This window comes from Plasmodium fragile (assembly GCF_000956335.1).
Source record: "Plasmodium fragile strain nilgiri unplaced genomic scaffold supercont1.25, whole genome shotgun sequence".
Classification (NCBI taxonomy): domain Eukaryota; phylum Apicomplexa; class Aconoidasida; order Haemosporida; family Plasmodiidae; genus Plasmodium; species Plasmodium fragile.
Genome location: NW_012192605.1, coordinates 26,488 through 45,925, shown reverse-complemented (window position 1 = coordinate 45,925; position 19,438 = coordinate 26,488). Strand labels below are relative to the sequence as shown.

At 35.3% G+C, this 19,438-nt stretch overlaps 2 protein-coding genes across 2 annotated transcripts; one reads left to right on the top strand and one right to left on the bottom strand.

The window, feature by feature from the left end:
* Window positions 1-8,333: 8,333 nt before the first annotated feature.
* AK88_02524 (uncharacterized protein) lies at window positions 8,334-8,567 on the bottom strand (the record flags this gene model as incomplete). Its single annotated transcript, XM_012480149.1, has 1 exon — window positions 8,334-8,567. The coding sequence occupies one exon, from the start codon at window positions 8,565-8,567 to the stop codon at window positions 8,334-8,336; it is 234 nt and encodes a 77-aa protein (XP_012335572.1).
* A 7,053-nt stretch (window positions 8,568-15,620) lies between these two features.
* On the top strand, window positions 15,621-17,158 carry AK88_02523 (uncharacterized protein; the record flags this gene model as incomplete). The annotated part of the gene is made up of 2 exons (XM_012480148.1): window positions 15,621-15,731; window positions 15,893-17,158. 2 exons carry the CDS (start codon window positions 15,621-15,623, stop codon window positions 17,156-17,158), a joined length of 1,377 nt encoding a protein of 458 aa, XP_012335571.1.
* Window positions 17,159-19,438: the final 2,280 nt, after the last annotated feature.

The following is a 19,438-nucleotide window of genomic DNA, read 5'->3' as shown; positions in this document are numbered from 1 at the left end:
TTTTTTTTTTTTTTTTTTTTTATATGCCTCAATTTCTATGAGCCACACAACAACTGAAACAATTCCATACAGAATTGCAGAATGTAATTCTTCATAAATGTGATGATCATCTCTGATACTTCACACGTTTTTAAGCACAGGGGGGCGTCAAACTGTATATATAGATAGGCCAAGAGTAAAGATGCCACTCTCTTTCAAAGTGCATAAAAGCATAAGTAGAAATATCGCCAAAGTGGCTGCGAAGAAGATTAAAAATAAACAAATTATCCAGTTGAAAATTACAAAATCAGTAGTTACCTTGTTTCGTTTTAACTTTTCTTTTGTTCACAAATGTTTATAACGCCTTAAGCATGTACCTATTTGCCTCTGCACAAGTGCTGGAAGGCCACTAAGGCAGAGACATCCCCCCTTCAACTGTGATATGTTTTGCCCCATGTTGCATACATCACCATTCCGTGTTTTTTTATATTACTTGTTGTTTTTCTCGTGTGTCTTTTGTGTCGAAATATCGTGACGACCTTTCTCAAAAATGTAGCATTTCGAAGCACATTTAACCACATAGTGCGCTGTTATTTTAGCCATGATGATTCATTTATATTTTTTTTTCTTCATTTTTATCATTCATTTTTTAGCACGTTGATTACTTTTACAAATATTCTGCATTACTAGTATGGCGCCCTTTTTGCAGTTAACACGGTGGCTTTACGCTTAACGGGAGGAAGGAACAAAATTTGTGCAATATTTTCACGTTGAGACGTATGCAACAACGTTACATGGCATGTTCATGGTATGTTATTGGAGGCTCATTGTCGCGCTTGCGCGTTTGGTTTTTTTCACTTTTTATGTGGCAACAAAGGTTTTAATGTTTTATTTATGTATTGATTCATTCATGTACCATTACTTTGTGAAGCAGATGATGATCGCATTTCATCGAAGTTGGGTTTCCTTTTGTTTCCATTTGTGGAGTAAGCCTCACCTGGTACATACCTCCTAGTGAACAAAGGCTTGTCACCTCACTCATATTGCATGCCGGGCCTGCGGCCTTTTGATGACATACACATTTGTTAAATGATTCGTTCCATGCTATATTATTTGCCTAAGCTCAAACATTTTACCTCGCTCATACACGAACGGCGCATTAGATGAAGGAACTAAAGCAAAGTGGGAGTGAATGGTGCCCTTTCCGTACATGTAAAAAGATATATTGCCCAAGTGCTACATTTGTGCTTGTCAGTTCTCTATTGCATTCTGAAGAGACAAATGAGCCATGAGCTTGACTTGCATGCCTCTGCAGTTGCATACAAAATTGTGCATATTGGAACACTTTTCATGTTCTCTCATTTTTGTTTAATTTGTGTGTCCTGAGGAAGCTGAAACGTGCTTTTTATGACTTGCCTTACTGTTTTCGCTTGTTCGTAATTTTCCTCAAAGTTACGCCGTTGGGCAGGGAAGCCACCATCGCCATGCTTGCGCAAGTAAATGTGTAGGCACAGACACACACAGGAACACTTATCGATGCAAGCACCAATAAGGAAACATATTGCCCCCACCCCCGGCTGTATCAATATTTTTTTTCGAAGTACAAAAAAACACAAGATGCCTTCTGCTCATTGTTTGATTAAAATAATGTCAGGAATGAGGGTATCGTGATCTTACATGTGCGTGCACGCATGACGTACACATGATTGTACATATGCCCGCACGAGTGAGACGAATGTGCTCGAAGCCATGCACTTGGTAACTCGCTCAAGCACATGCACATATGTCCAATGACACAGCAATGATTGAGCGACAATTCGGAGGTGCAAATTCTGCGAGCTGAGCTTAACAAGGCAGGGTGAGCTTTTCGCGCATCCGAACTTCCTCCAACACATGTTCCCCGTAACAAGCTCATATGTAAATGCAAGTGAAAAGAGGAAAGGTAATTATGAACAGTACCATGGCTCAATGAAAGGCACTAATGGAAAATTGCCATTTATGAAAATAATCAGTATAAAACATGTTGGACAGGGATTGTGCCTATTCAGAGGAAGGATGGAGAAATATGAGGAATGGGTGGAAAGTATAGGGTATTTTATGGAGAGCTGGATTATAAAACATTTCCCCCTCCATTAGCGCGCATCACCGCAGATCATTAGCTTGAGTCATTAACGTGAGGCATTAGCCCAGCTAATTGGCACAATTATACAACATTAATCAGTACAAAACGTTCTATCATGGCAGGACGAGGGAACTGAAAAAAGCAGTGTAAAAAATGAAGCCAAAGGACTTTATTTGGCACGCGCATTTTTTCTCTTGATCTGTGGATAACACTTGAGCATTTTTCATTACGTTCGAGTATTTTGCTTTATATTTGTTTAAAACAATTCCTTTATATGTAAATGTGGTTAATTACATTTTTTTTTTTTACCCTTCTCTTTGGCTTATTTTATTCAAATTTTTTTTCTTTGTACGAATTTTTTCCAGTGTGTTGTGTTTCACGTGTAATTACATGAAGTGAGGTTTGGGGCAAAAATATAATTTATACTTTGCACGAATAAATTTCCTACGATGTTACAAAGAACAGAAGTCATTTTTACACAAGGGTGTCCAAGAGAAAGTTACAAAAGTGCGCCGAGCATAACCTTTTGGAAAATACGATTAAATGCGGGATGTTTTCATAACCTTGCAATATAAAGGAATAAAAGGAACAAGAAATTCTTTTTTTAATTTCTGCAGGCACTGGTGACTTACTATCAATTTTTCGACTTGTGCTGACTGACCAGTAACACGTTTTATTAGGACCAACTCGTGCTAATAGGAAATTCAAAAATAAAGTTTAATAGTGATCTGAAATAAATGATGCTTGCAGGGAAATTTTCATACGTTTGAGCGAGGAAATTGGGACAAAAAAATGTTAAATTTGAATTTGCCTTGAATGTAGCTTTTGCCTTGGAGTGGCAAATGGTTTCGAAGTGGATTATTCCTTAGAGGCGGTAATACCTGCTTTATTACACCCACTTAGTGCTTTAAAAATGCGCATTGCTTTTTACAAGCAATCAAATGTGTTTGTATACCAGGATCCGAATGGAATATATATATGCCTATATTATACTACTCATCAGATACGTGAAAGTGCCTATGCGCATATATATGTGATGGGAGGAAAATACCTCGAAAAGCGTAGAAGGCACAAAAGGAAAAGAAGCGGAAAGGAATGATTTTACTTAAGGCACATTGGAGTGTGCAACCTGCGAATATAATTTTTATATATGTGGAATTACACCACGGTGATTACTTTACGCTCCTTATGCCTTTTCCCTTTAAGAAAACTGGAGTGTGAGCGACAGAATGCAGTAGTAATTGTGCGGGCAGTATATTTGTACAATACATAAAGGAAAGAGTATAACATAGTCAAATCAGTATCACCCTCCCCGCTGTGCGTCTAATCCTAGTAGTCAACCAAGGCGCGGTTGTTCTTGATCGCGCAATGAACTATTATATTATTACATTAGCATATTCGCGTTTACCCTAATTAATATATAGCATGGTCGTTGTGTTCCGTTAAAAACGTGTTGAAGGAACGCCTGTGCTTATTATATGCTGGGCTGCGTAATATTACCGCGTATGAATCATTTGCAGATCCTTTGGCTACATCAGAGGCATATAAGCATATGAGTATATGAATGTATAAATATATGTAGATATGGACGTTATGTGTAGAGGAGCACAAAGCCCACTCGTGATAATTGCGCCATTATGGTAGCTCTCATTTTTGAGACGCTTGTCATTTCGGAAGAACGAATAAAAGAATGAGCCAATCGTTCCCTGGCGGGATGTGCAAATCTCGCGGGGTGCATTATGTGAAGTACATATAATATTCTATATATAGGTATGTATATATATATGCGCATAATGCACAGATGATAGTGCTCCGCAGTGAGCACGCATCATATATCATGATCTCTGCAACATAGATAAAAATCAATTTTTTGCATATATAGTAAATCATAGCACATTTAGTGCATATATATTACAGTGTATAACTACTAATTTTGGACGACTACGGGGGGGCACAGTGTGAGCAGAAGTATATGTGCATATTTGCAGGTGTATGTTTTATTATACCTAAATAAAGTGCATTACGGCTATGGTCACTTTGTGGCGTATTCCCCAAGTGTGAAGTTTAAAGTTAGATAGAACAGTCTTAACGATGGATGTCTTGGTTCCTACAGCGATGAAGGCCGCAGCAAAATGCGATACACAATGAAAATTGCAGTGACTGTGAATCATCTGAACGCTGAATGTAAATTATACTCAAAAGAGGTCTGTTTACCCAAATGGGGCCTCTAAAATTGGTAGTACTTCTATTATTTTTAAGAAATTTATTTATAAATTTCGCCAACTGAAGTATGGATTCGCGGCAACTGTGCAAAATGAGGTTTCTTTAGTGTATATGTGTATGTTAATGAAGCGGATTGCGCGGGAAACGAAGGAGGATCTCTACATTTGCCCATAAACGATCGGATAGATTTCGAGACGCTAAAAATGTTCCTTGTTACAGAGCATGATAGAAACCTTACTTGATAAGTCTTCATGTTTCGGTTCAATATTGGATACCACTTGTAGAGATATACACATGCAGAGTTTACATTGCGTGTATGAATCAACAGTAGGTTTTTGCCTGAGGGGAAGAAAGGATGCCTTTTGATAAAATTTATTGTAAGGTATACGTATTTTCCTTCTTTCGTATTTTCCGAAGAGTATTTCCTTCGTGTGTCGTGAATTGGCGATGAAATAGCCGGAAGGCCTGTTCGTTATAAGTACATGCTGCATATTTGTATGTATGTCTCTTTATGCGAGCCGGTTTCTTCTGGGTATGAATTTTTATTAACCGTATGCCCATTACTTCGGTATAAATGGATGGACAGTTATAAAAATTCATCATGGGTGGACGAGGATATTAAGATGTTAAAGTAATACTTGCCCACAGGTTTGCTTTTTTGTTCAGGTGTGTTCTACACTTGAGTAAAAGCATCTCTCTGTATGGTAGGGGTAGTAATTATTAATATATATATATATGGACACTCATGTATATATATTTATTTTTACAGTGTATTATTTTAGGTCTATATATTTTCCCCTCTCGTGATATAGATTTTGCGTGTGGGTATTTGTAGCAGCCTGTGTGCACTACCTATAAAACATATTTCAGTATTGAAGGATAAAAAACATAATAGAAGGGCAAATCCGCCGAACATAAGCATATAATTAAGCGGAAGAAAAGAAAATAACAATGATTCCTTTAGTAACGGCGAGTGAACAAGGAAGAGCTCAAAAGGAAAATCCCATAGTCTGTGCAAGCTTACCTTGGGAATTGTCATGTTCAGTAATTTTCCAAAAGAATAATTTAGCATATAAGCGAAGTGAGCAGGAAAGCTCTCCCTAAGAGGGTGAAAGGCCCGTAGTTTATTATTGCTTGTATTTTTTTGGAGAATTGCTTATAGAGTCGTGTTCTTTGAGATTGGAGCACAAATGCGTGTGATACATTTCACATAAAGCTAAATATGTGTAGGAGACCGATAGCAAACAAGTACCGTGAGGGAAAGATGAAATAGTACTCAGGAATGAGCCATTAAATAGTACCTGAAATCGTTAAGATGGAACGGATTAAGAGAGAAAAAAAGTAAAGCGGGAAAATAAGTTCTCCGGAATTTATTCTTTCTACTTTATTAAAAGGAACATCAGTGAACGTGGATAATTAAGATAGAACAATTTAATGAAGTGGTTAGGAGTATAATATTATTCTTTGCCCTTCAATTAGTCCTTACTCTAAAGTTCGGACAACTGGTTTTATAAACTCTTTAACTCAAAATGGGAATTATCTTATTTGCTGAGGAAAATCAAAATTGCATTCATTTATTTCGTTGCAGTTTGAGTTGTTTCTACATAATGCTTTCTTAATCCACTCGTCTTGAAACACGGACCAAGGAGTCTAGCAAATATGCAAGTGTGTATGACATATTAAACATATGGTAATTTTTATTACTATATAAATTATACGCACAATTAATGTACTATGTTAATTATTGTAGAACCTGGGGGGAAGCAATTCCCCGCTTGGGCGCATACAATACCGGTAGGCAAATTAATGCCATATTGAGTAAGAGCATATTTGATAGGACCCGAAAGGCTTTGAACTAAGTGTGGTGAGACTGAAGTCAAACGAAAGTCTGATGGAAGATCGAATTGATACAGATGTAAGAATCGTTCATTTCAACTGCATTTAGGGGTGATAGATCATACGAAAAGCCTAATAGCTGGTTATTTTCGAAAGATCTCTCAGGATCGCTGGAGTTGATTAATATAATTTTACCAGGTTAGAGGCAATGATTAGAGGACACAGGGAATTAAATTTCCTTGACCTATTCTCAAATTCCCAATAGGTAAAAAGGGTTAAAATATCTTTATTTTGTATTTTGCTCAAATAAATAATATAACTCCAAGTGGGTCATTTTTGGTAAGCAGAATTGGCGATGAGGGATGCTCCTAACGCTTGGATAAGGTGCCTAAATATTTGCTCATGAGATCCCATAAAAGGTGTTGGTTCATAATGACAGTAGGACGGTGGTCATGGAAGTCGAAATCCGCTAAGGAGTGTGTAACAACTCACCTACCGAATGAACTAGCCCTGAAAATGGATGGCGCTAAAGCGAATTACCGATACCAAGCCATAAAAGGAGAAGAAAAGATTACTTTGTGATTTTTTTAGAATCCTTTTATGAGTAGAAAATCGTGGGGTTTTGTGTCGAAGCGAAATACGTGAGTTTTCGTGGAACATATCCCTAGTGCAGATCTTGGTGGAAGTAGCAACTATTCAAATGAGAACTTTGAAGACTGAAGTGGAGAAGGGTTTCTTGTCAACTGTGATTGGACAAGAGTTAGCCGCTCCTAAGAGGCAACCGAAGGGTTTGAAAATGGCTGGGAACAAGGGATTACACAATGTATGCATATATATGTGCACACATATGTAGATACATGTATGTATGTGTGCCACACATGTATGCATACATTGTGTGGTTCTGGCCCCCCCTGCCTACTCGAAAGGGAAACAGGTTGATATTCCTGTGCCATATAAATGGTATATAAAACATAACGTTCAGGGTTTTTTTTTTCTAAAAAAAAAAAAAAAACAGAAAGGTGGTAACATAAATAGCAAATGAACTCCTTAACATAGGCCTTACATTCGAGTTGCGTTATCTTTGCAATTAACTTTGCGGCAAACCTCGGAGTAGCAATTTACTTGGAGAAGAGGTATGCTGAATCTGCATATCGGGGCAAGAGATGCACATCGGGAAACTTGTTTTTTCTGTACATTTTTTTTTTTTCCGATCTTTGTAGTAATAGTAATTCTTTTTTTAATGGAATTATTCGAAAGCGTAAGGACTATCCTTGAAAAAAGGAGGGAACAAGTAAATTTTGAGAATATGGTAGAAATTCCTGTTCCAGCGGGGAAACCTCTTCCTTTTTATTTTCATATATGCTGAATACCATTGTTGTACGTACCGAATAACCGCATCAGGTCTCCAAGGTTAACAGCCTCTGGTTAAATAGAACAATGTAAGTAAGGGAAGTAAGATAAATTGGATCCGTAATTTCGGGATAAGGATATGGCTCTGATGATACTAAGCGAAGATAATGATGGAGTGGTTAGTTATCATATAGCTCTGAGGAGAAAAGGCGGGTATATATAGGCTGTTTCGGATGATTTTTCATCTGTTCATACTTTGTGTGCTCGTTTTCTTTTCACCCCTGATATATATATTTCTTTCCCTCCTTCTTTCGCACTGCGAAAATTATGGTATTTCCTAACTTTAAGTGGCACTGCTCCAGCGTGTCTTAAATGTGGGGATGCCATGACTGACGTAGATATATACAGTATCCAATCAGAACTGAAACTGGCAAGAGGAATTTAACTGTTTAAGACATAGCACTGTGAAAGCCCTCATAGAGTAGGTACATGAACGTGTATGCATATATTGTATATATGTTTATGTACTCTTTTGGAGCACCTCTGACGCAGTGTGATATCTGCCCAGTGCTTTTGAATAACTAGTGTAGCTGTAATTCAATAAACGCACAGGTAAATGGCAGAAGTAGTTGTTACAGCTTCTAATATTAGCCAAGTGTTTCGTCATTATGCGCGTGCCCTCTGATTCTTGCCAGTGGTTTGTAGTATTATGATGCATAGGGCCTGTTAGCCGGGTGTTCTATCTGGCTTTCCATGTCTTATGTCGTAATAATATTATACCTATGGTTCAGATAACGGGCAGATGCGCTTTTAATCATGAAGGTCACTTAGAGCAGATAAACGAAATTCCTGCTGTCCCTACTTGCAATCTAGCGAAACCACAACCAAGGAATACAGGCTTGGTTAAATCAGTTGGGTCACAGAAGACCTTATTGAACTCGACTCCAGGTAGGCTCTGTAAAAAGGCTTCCGATTGTGTAGCATAAGTGGGAGCGGAATTCTGAAATATGTTTCTGCGCAAGTGAAACACCACTCTATCCAAAGTCTTTTCACTCATCCTTTAGTGTGGGCATCACAGGGACACATATGTATGTATGCTCCTCCCCTTAATACCACTCTATGGAGACACAGCCTAGTGGGGAGTTAATTTACAGCGCCGCTATATTTGCGTATCATCTTTTATTTCGATAAAGGGTGTACGTATAATGTGCGAATGGAGTTAGCAGACTCAAAGAGAACAGAAATCTCTTGTGGACTTTGCAATAATAAGAAATGTCTGTTAATAATAGTTACATCTTCCTCTGGGGGAGTTTGTATGGCCTGTAATTATGACCTCCTTATTCATGTGAAAATACCATGGTGTGGGCATCGCGGACATGCGTTTGTATATACGTATATATGTACATACGTGCATATATACGTATGCACATGCGAATTATATATCCGTATGCCTCTCCGTATATAGTGTACAAATAAGGAGCGATAGGAAAAGGGTTATAATAGGGATAACTTTCTTGCGGCAGCCGAGCGACTTTAGCGACGTAGCTTTTTGACTATTTTGTAATATATCAGCATTTCCTATCATTGGGATGAAGAAGTCCCAAAGTGTCGGATTGTTCAACCGCTAACAGGGAACGTGAGCTGATTTTTTGGGCAGTCGTGAGACTTGCCTAGTTTTTAACCTACTGATGAAAATTGTTAATTTAATATAACGCATTGATAATGTGACGGTAATCCAACTCAGTACGAGAGGATAAGTTGGTTCAGACATTTGGTACAGGAATTGGTTGACAAGCCAGAGTTCCGAAGCTACGTCTGTTGGATAATGGCTGAATACATCTGAAGCCAGAATCCATGCTGAATAAACATTACTGTAAGCGTGTTCTGTATAATTTGGCTTTTCAAATGTTTTGCTTTATAAGCAAACTGGAAAACGAATACATATATGATTCCTTACTTTTGTAGGACATCAGTATATTAGTAACCCATCAGCCAAAGTATTTCTCAAAGTTGGAAGAAGGGAGGAGGTAGCACTGTGTTTAGGAGATGGTAGCTATCTATGGTAGAAGCAGCTATGTTCTATTTTTTCCAAACTGTAGAGTGACATTGAGCTTCCTTTTGCAGTATGGTAGAATGAGCGGTTTGTCCTTTTCGCTTATACTCCTGTATTACTTTTTAAGGTACGGTCGAGGGAGTGAAAGGACCGGGTTGCCCTTTTTTCCATTTTTCAGCCGCTGGATCCTAAAATGCTATGCGCCTCTGTCCTTGTGAAGACTGCGAAGAATACTTTTTGACCGTAATTTCTATAATGCAGAATGCAATTAAAAAATGCCTGTAGACGACTCGAAATGCCCCTGGTGCTGTAAACATGAAAGTAAACCTTGTTTTACGATCTGTTGAGGCTTATCCACGGGTGTTCATTTTTTATAAGCAAGTATTAGCGCACTTTTACTATTTGCGTAAGCACATATGTAAGTTCTTATGGACTGCATATGGATGCCGAAATCTAATACACCAAACAAGTTTAAGTAAATCAAACTTTTGCTCATATGTGTTCAATTCGCAGGAACAACCGTTCGCCAGGCATCCATCAAGCCTACGTGAGCGCTATGTACATGATTGCCCTAGGATGTACGTGGTATATGCGCAGTATGTACGTGCCATATACTTAGTACATATGTGGACACATTACCTTATATACGTGCTTGTATGTACTAATGTATGTGCTTACATATGTTCCTGTATGCAATTATGTACGTACGTGAATATATCGCTTTGTGCGAGCTCCTAGTACTTATGAATGATGGTACGCATGTACCCATTACTTATGTTATGTGTCTGGTTATATGAACATATACCCATATAAATGCCTCAAGTATATGTCCTTTTATAATGCACTGAAGTATGGGCGTTTGTTGGTGGCATTGGGTGTAAACTTAAGTATTCATCTGCGGATATATTTACTCTTACGCATGAAATTATGTATGCACTCGTATATTCCCTTATATATGTCCTTATGCATGCATGTATTTATTCACAGATGTATAACCCCATTGAACATGCATCCACGTGCGTATTTATGCAAAAGCCTTAATACTTATAAATTGTCACATATATATATGCCCTGTGTGCAACATTCCATTGCCCGAATAAAATTAAAATTGCATATTTAACTGTCACACGTGTGTGAGCTCATTACAAACGCATTGGTGTAATGTAGAAGGTGAAAGAACAGGAAAAAGTAAATGGGTTGTGTATGCCTGTTAATGTTTCTGGTATTTTGGATGGCGCGCTGGTGCTTTTGGGTGGGGGGATTCTTCACTCAAGAAGTACAAAGCTTATGGAATGGAAAGATTTCCACATATAATGCACCAAAAACGGGTTTATATATATACGTATGGATATGTATCAGTACCTTTAGCATTTCCTTTTAAGGTTAAGTCATAGCACTCACTCCATGGGTTTCAGTTAGAAGCATGTTCGCGCAATACATATTTTTTATGGAATTTGAAAATTGTAAGAACTTTTTTTTACGCCATATGTACATTTATGTATTTTCATGTGATATGCATATATATAGAGGTATACACCCGCTCTATTCTATTGCAGGGGAAAGAAAGTGTAAAGATGCATGCGGAGATTAATCAATTTTTATTTGTAGTGCTCCTTAGGTATGCAAATGTTTTAAAAAAAATACGTTTCTTTAATTCCTTGTCTTTGTAAATTTCATCATTTATAAGGTACTTCATTTAAAAATTTCTCGAGGATAATTTTCACCCTTTGGCTCCCACTTTGTATACAGTTCACGTGATGTGTGTGCCATTTATCTGACATTTATGTTTATTTTATTTATTCGTATGCACTGGACGTTGCACAAAATCGTTTCATACAATAAGGGAATGACTTACATATTCTATTATATGGGGCTCAAGTGCAGAAGTGTTATGTCTGTTACCTAATTTTTTAACTTTTCTACAAAAATGTACATAGGTGTACGTGAGGGTGTTATCGTGGGTATTGTCATTTTAACCAGAAAGTTGTGCAGGCGTTGCCATTTTCTTTCTTTTTTTTTTTTTTTGTCCCTGTTTATGCAACATAGGCCTTTCTTAAATTAACACTGGGGTGAAGTGATTTCCCAATAAATATAAAAGATCCATGGGGGGAGGACAATTTAGCTCATTTTTATTTTTCAGTGTAAGCTCTTTTTCCTTCTTTTTTTTTTTTTTTTGCTTTAAAGGGAGTCCTTTTAATTGTATTTGACGTATGTGTGTGAACAAGAGGCATAATTTCCTCTAAATGGCGCCAAAAAAAAATGTAAAACTTTACTCCTATATGTAAACTTAAGATGAAAATATTCGCGTTTTTAATATATTGGAGGAAAAATATCGGAGTGTTTTACGAGGTGTACTTATGGAAAAAACATATGCATTAAGGATTATAAGCTAAGCTGTTCCTTCTGAGAGAATAGCATATCACCCCTGCGCCTTATTGGTTGACAATTTTTTCTGTATCACGCAACTAGTTGGAAAGGGAAGCACATTATTTTTACACCAAAGTTAGTTTCTAAGCTTTAGTTATTTCATATGTAAATATAACAAAAAATATTTGATTGTATATGCGAAAAAATGATGTAGAAATGATTCTCAATTGTTCCTTATATTCTCATTTTAGAGGAAGCAAAAAAAGAAAAAAAAGCTGTCCTTTGTTATTCATATGTAAGTGAAAGTGGCAAATGGAAAATATGAAATATCTCTGTGTAGCAACAGCATTTTGAAAATTATGAAGATGTGTAAGTGCACACAAGTGGTAACCTATAGAGTACGCGTGTATTCAGTTGTCATTTGGGAACTACTTATAGGAGCGTAAGGAATCCCCCCCAAAAGAGGAAAATAAAATAACAATGTATGATAAATTTCGTCAGTTGATCATTTTGTCTCTTTCACAAATTTAGTGAAATGCTTTGCTTAAGAGTATTCTTCTTTTCTTTTTTTTTTTTTAAATGTATACGTTAACCAAAAGGTTTCTGAAGTCAACAGCGTGTGTGAAACCTTTTACAATAAACTCTTATGTTAATGCTTAAAAAATTTTATGTGCCATATTTTTTCGCTTGAGCGTTTTATCTAGCCATGTTAGGCTAATACATTACCTTTTTTACGCCTCTGCGAAAAAGCAGTTACCAATGTGAATAATTGTAAACATGATGGAGCCAGTTGAAGGGTGAAATGTAAAGAGACTCGGCATTTTTTGCCGCGTTCTTTAAATTGAATACATGAACATTGGTTTTTATGAACCCCCATATATGTACATAAATATATGCATATTTAGCAGTTAGCATGCATGTGCGTTCTTTTTAATCTATTGAAAAATTAAAAACGTGTGTTTTAGGGAAAACAGAAATAAATTATCTTTATAATTTATTTTTCCGAACAATGAGGGGTGGTAAAACCAAATAAGAAAAGTCACTAGAGGTGCTCATTCATCACACAAATAGGTTTATATGTAAAGAACTACACGACGTGTTTGTCTGATTTTTTCATAAGGAACTTTTTACCCATATGAGTAACCTATACTTTTTTCATCCTTTTTCGCACTCGGGGCTAAAAGCTTAACAAAAAAAAATAAATCTACTATGTTGTTAATACAGTGAGGATGGAAGGAGTGGGCCATTTTCTTATGAAAAAAGCCTCATAAGGTTTCTCCTTTTATGTGTAATGCGAATGTATAAAAAAATGCATACACATGCACAGTATTTACAATATTATTATATACACTGTTACTTCCCTATGTAATAACGGAATAACTGCGCTTTGCAGAGGTCGGCCAATTTTGTGAAGTCCATGTAGGAGTAAGCATATGATAAATATGCTGGCAGAGGTTCTTTAATTATATTACTATGCTATTATAATACTAAAGTGTGGTTATAGACAGTGCATGGTTTTTTCTATCACGCTAAGAATTAAAGCAAAATATTGTTACCCCTTAAATTAGGAATCTTACTTTTTATGTGCAAAAAATCCCGGTTAAATAAAACATCTTTTAGGTACATATTCCTTAAAATAAAAGATGCTATATCATTTTGTCACAGACGTTAGAGATGATAAACTGAGAATGGATGCTTAGTCTCCTTCACATTGTATAGGACATTTAAATAGCAACAATAATGGGCTAGAGTAATTTTTTATAAAGACTACATATATTCTTTTAAGTATTAAATGAGGACATGCGTGGTACCCCATATTATTTTTTCCTAACTAGACAACATGACAAGATGTGTTTTGGCATATTTTGTGTTAGTGCTTTTTTTTGTATATGGTAATTTAATGACATATTTTTAAGATTTTCTGACTCTTGTTCCCTGTTAATTCTGGTATAAGGCGTGAATTTTTGTTCTTGGCGAGGTAGAATAATAAGCCCGATTTTTGCATTCATGCACTTTTGAGGTATCGATTCAGATAGGAAAAAATAATATGATCTAAACAAAAATGGTGCCAACAGAAAAAGTATACAACAATGTTTTGTACTATTTTATGCGTGTACATTTTTTAATTAAAAATAGGTACACATGTTTTGAATTTTATTTCTTGCAGGGTGCGCGGCTTTTTGTTGTTATTGTTGTTGTTTTTTTTACTCTTTAAAAGTAGACAAGTATGTTCATCAATTCGTCCAAATGCAACAGCGCAGGGAAAGCGCGTTTTTATAAATAAAAATGCATGTTAAAGGAGAAATTCATTATTATGCAATATAAGGCAGTAACAACCATAATGCAATAACATAATAGCAGCATTATATTCGCGGCGTAAAACGCCTATCCTCTTTTTTGATTGTTGTGGCAGCTACAGTGCTATAATCTATTTATAAAATTATTATATGCATTGCCGTTACGCATATTAAGTTATGCAATGCATACTATTATATATTATATGTTACTTGAAGGTATTATGTACCTGTTAATCAGCGCTACGAATTGCTCTTTAGGGAAATGCCCCGCAGAAACATAACGACTCCTTTGTTCTGGCACCGATCCGCGGGGTTGTAAAAGAATAAAAAAAGAATAAGAGTAAATACATTCATAATTAAAGTAAAGATTTATATTATACAATAATAATATCGATTGGGGGGAAGGCGACATTTCTTTTTAAAATTCTTTAGGGACAATTTTGGTTTAAGCTTTGTATATTTTATAAAGAAGGCAATTATGGTAATATTTTACTTTTCTATGATGGCGCCCTGTGCTACCTACAAATTGGTGCTTTGCATAATAATACCTGTGATTTTAATAGTGCTTTGTTTATATTATTATTTTTATTTGTCACTAATATTTTATTAATAATTATGAACAGAAACAAAAGCTGAATTATAATACTGAACCTACTGCATATAAATATTATTAATTAATTTATGGTATCTATAAACATTTGCCTCCTACAAATTAAATGAAGGGATACCGCATTCGCCATACATGTTGTAACGCGGCAGCGAAATTGAATTATTAACGAGAAAAATATTTTCTTGCAGGTTCATCCTATTTTTTATGATTGATTCTAAAATTATAAATAAATTTTATTTTTTTTAAAATAAAAAAATTGTTCATGTTTTTTTTTTAGATATAAGTTTATATTAAGCATTTTGAGCAGCATTATATATTTTTTTGTTTTAAAAATTGATTTATTCGAGAAATAAATAAAAGATATAATATATATATATACATAATTTAGTAGTTAAGTATATTTTTTCTAAGTTCATTTTCGCATGTTTTATTAATTGCGTCTTAGTAGCTATTTCATGATTTGCAAAAAGTTTCTTTAACTATTGAATATGTTGTTACCCCATATTCATGAATTGTAATTATATAAAGAGGTTTTCAATACTTACGTTGTATAGAAGACGTGAAGGCATTAGAAAATACAATAATAGTTTTTAAAAAGAACCGTGTAATTTTTTTTATTGTACATATATTCTAAGGTATACTTATTACGTATATTATTTATAAACATATAAATTTTGTACACTTAAAAGCGTATATATAAATATAAATATGTTACGTACTTGATTTAGCCCTCCTCATATATGGTTACCTTTTTAGCTCGAAGTTTTTACATCAGTTACAGATATGGGAAGAGTGAAAAGGACAAATACAGAAAAAAAAAAAACTACTCTTAGCCCTATTTTAAGAATATCTTTATTTAGCTTCTTAGTATGGATAGCAAAAAGTTCCAACAATGTAAGTTTTTTGGAAGAAGAACTAAGCAGCGGCTACACTTTTAAGCGTTTACGATGATGTGACACCGCATGTGGTGTATATACGTATGCATATTAGATATGTGAGTGGGGTTGTAGTTGTATTTTTTCTTACTCTGTTGAACCCGTTTCGCTTTTACTTAGGATGGACACTACGGGGGTAAAAATGGCGCTCAGAACTTGGGCAAATCATGGACCTTACGAAATGGTAGATTGTTATCAGAGCAGCCCCAAATAGAATTCGACACCGTGTTTAACACATTCAAAGATAGTTTTTTAGATAAAATGGGATTAGCAGACCAGGAACAAGAGCAAATTAAAGATATGATGCATTCATATTTTAACAATTTAGATTTATCTGCTTTAGAACGTCAGATTCAACAGAATCCAGATATGTTCCAACAATTTGGACCAATTCCAAATATGCTTGGTGAGATTCAAAAAGATCCGAACAAGTTTAATCCATTCTGTCCACTTGTCCCAGGCATGCCCTTACCTCCCCAACCTGGGACAAGTGCTAGCTCAGACGGGAAACCTGAAGAAGGAACTAGCGGAAGCTCTGATTTGGAAACTCAACCTGGTACAAGTTCGAAGAAAGGTGGTGCTGAGAAACCAGAATCAAGTTCAGGAATACTGGGACCATTTCCTCCATTACCATCATTGGAGGAGCTTTTCGGAGCATCGAAACCAGATGCATGCGGAAATGGGGAATCACGTATCCCAAATTTTAACTTCTTAGAAGAGTTACAGAAGAATGCAAACTTATTGGGAGAAATTCAGAAGGGAGCAAATGGAGCTCCAGGAAATCTTCGTGGAGTTGAGCAAAACAAGGATAACAACAAACAAGATGGAAAACAAGAGGGTAATAATATGGCTGAGGGAACCGATGGCGTACTTGAGGAAAAAAAGAAAAAGAAGAATGAAGAAGCTACTGAAGGGGGAAAGAAAATGGAAAAGAAAAAGCAAGTAGCGGTGGGACAAAAAAAGAGTAAAGTAGATGCTAGTGATTCCGAAGATAAGGATGAAGAATTTGAGGATGCAATGGAACAAGTTCAGAATATGGAAGAACCACATACACTACCAAAATTCCCAGCGCGGAAGCCCGAAATGCCGCAGCCCTCAGAACAGGCAAATGCTCTACCCTTCGCAAACCTTAGCTTTCCAGGTATGCCTAAACTGGATTTGTTATTTGGTCAACAATTAGCAAAAGGGAGAGAAACTAGCGCACTAGCAAGTTTTGTTAATAAATTAAATTTTTTGGGTGTCGATGCTAAATTATCTGTAGTTACAACTTTGCTAGTTGGACTTGCTTACTATAAGGTTGAATATTTCGTATATCTCATGATGTTTATTACAGGGATGAATTTATTTAGGGAAGTAGGCAGCATCTTTGGTAAACTGCTTAGATAGCTGATGATGATGATGTGCATGAGCGTTTTTTTGGGGGGCACACTGTTTTGTCCTTACACCCAATAACGTAAAACGAAGAAAGTACATACACAAGTAAATGTATATAATGTACTTATATGTAGCATGCATATATAACAAAATCGGTGGAAATGAAGACTGGTAACATGTTGGAGAAAACTTTGTACGTTTCTATGTATTAGGAATAGGACAAACGCTTGATGAGTATATTTTCACATTAAAAGTTGCTAAACGAAGGTTGACACCATTTAAATGATATAAGTCCTTGGACAGAACTTGTTTGGGGCAGCCTCAATGTCATATTCTTTCCTACATACAGATATAGCTCAATAATATGGCTATCGTACATTCTAAAGATTTTTTAAAATATGGCATATTTGGCCCAACTATTATACAATATATATATGTACATATGTTACATATATATGTATGTTTTTTTTTTTCTTCTTTTTTTCATTTGTGTTGTATAACAATTTGAATACCACATTAAATACTGTTTTTACAAGTTTTTCTTTTTTTTTTTTTTAATTAATATATATTTATAACTTATAGAGTTGCGACATGGAATAACGTTTATTTGTTAACTACTTTTTTTATGTATTTATCCTTGTAAAAATTATGTAATAATGTGTACACATATATTTTCATAATTCATAGGTAATTGGTTTATTTGCCCTGTGTAAAGGTAGTATATATATATATTTGCACTTGGAGTAAATATAAACACGTAATGGTTTGCTTCTTATATATGCAAAAGAAATTAATTTGTATTGCATATGATCCTACTTTAATTAACGTTAATATTAAAAACTTTTGTCATGAAAGATTTGTTAAATTATACCTTGCATTGTTATTTGTACAGACATGTGGGCAAATACATATAGGTACGTATACATATGTACTAGTAGAGGTGTTCAAATGGCTTAGTAGTTCGTGAATGATTTTTTACTTGGTATTTTAATGTGTCTTTTTAATGCTTCTCTGATAAGGGACATTTAATCAAATTTGCATTCACAAGAATAATTTTTCGCTAAAATGCGGAGGTGAAATCTCTTTTCTTTTTTTTTTTTTTTGTACTATACGTCATTATGATAGCTTTTATTTTATGCAGAAATGGTTAACTTGAATGGAAGGACATTTATTCTAATGATATGGTAAATCAAATGTTTGTTATGCTTATGTACAGGTGGTATGAACGAATAGATCAAAGAAAAAAAAGAAGAAACAAGAAGAAAAAAAAAAAGGTAACAGCTATTTTGCCTCTTTGTGTGCCTTTTAAAAGGGGGCCTGATTAGGAATGTTAAATTGATTATTTGGGTGTGAATCTTTTGCACAATTTTAAGGACAGTGCTGGATTAAAAAAAAAAAAGAGCTAACTTTACATAGGGTGCTGCTTTTTACAAGAGAAAAATATGCAGCCAAGCAAAAGGGAAATGTTACGATATAATAATATAGTAGGACACCTATAGTACCATTTGGAAGAGGAGGAGCAAATATATTTTCTATTTTTCTGATGACACATTTAGCTGATACACTCACCCCATTATATTAGAACTCAGAATGTGACACCACTCATGAGGGTAGGTAGAATACCTTAACGCCATTATGTACCAGTTTTAGCGAGTTTTTAAAATTGCAACATTTTACATAATAAACAATGGATGGCTAATATAACCTGTGGACCGATTTACAATATTATGGAGGACCATTTAGTCTTTTTACTCTTATTATTCTTAATGGGAATGTATAAAAATTTTTCGAATAGTGACACTTCTTTCGTTCATTATAGCATCATATATATACACATTATGCCTGCGCGTAATTGGTATACGTATGGGCATAAATGTAATAACGTCCGGCTGGCTCGTGTTCATTTTATAGTAAATGTATAACAGAAATAAAAATAGGAATACACGCGAGTAAGCACAGGATGCATATCCGAGCGTAGCATACGGGATTTATTTTCTCAGAAAAGAAGTACATTTATGACATAAAATATGCATGTACTATTTTCTACATTTCCGTTTGTGGATAAGCTGTGTCGGCTTCATTGCCGATGGGCAACATAGAACAAATGGTAGCCATACCCATCGTTCCTGTTCGTACATTTTTTTTTTTTATTGGTTAATTGTGAACCACTTCCAATTTATGTGGTACTAAGTAGAATATGTCGTGTTTTTTAATTTGATCATTTCGCAATATATATATATACATATATTATATATATATATACATTTTTTTTTGTACGTATATTCAACATTT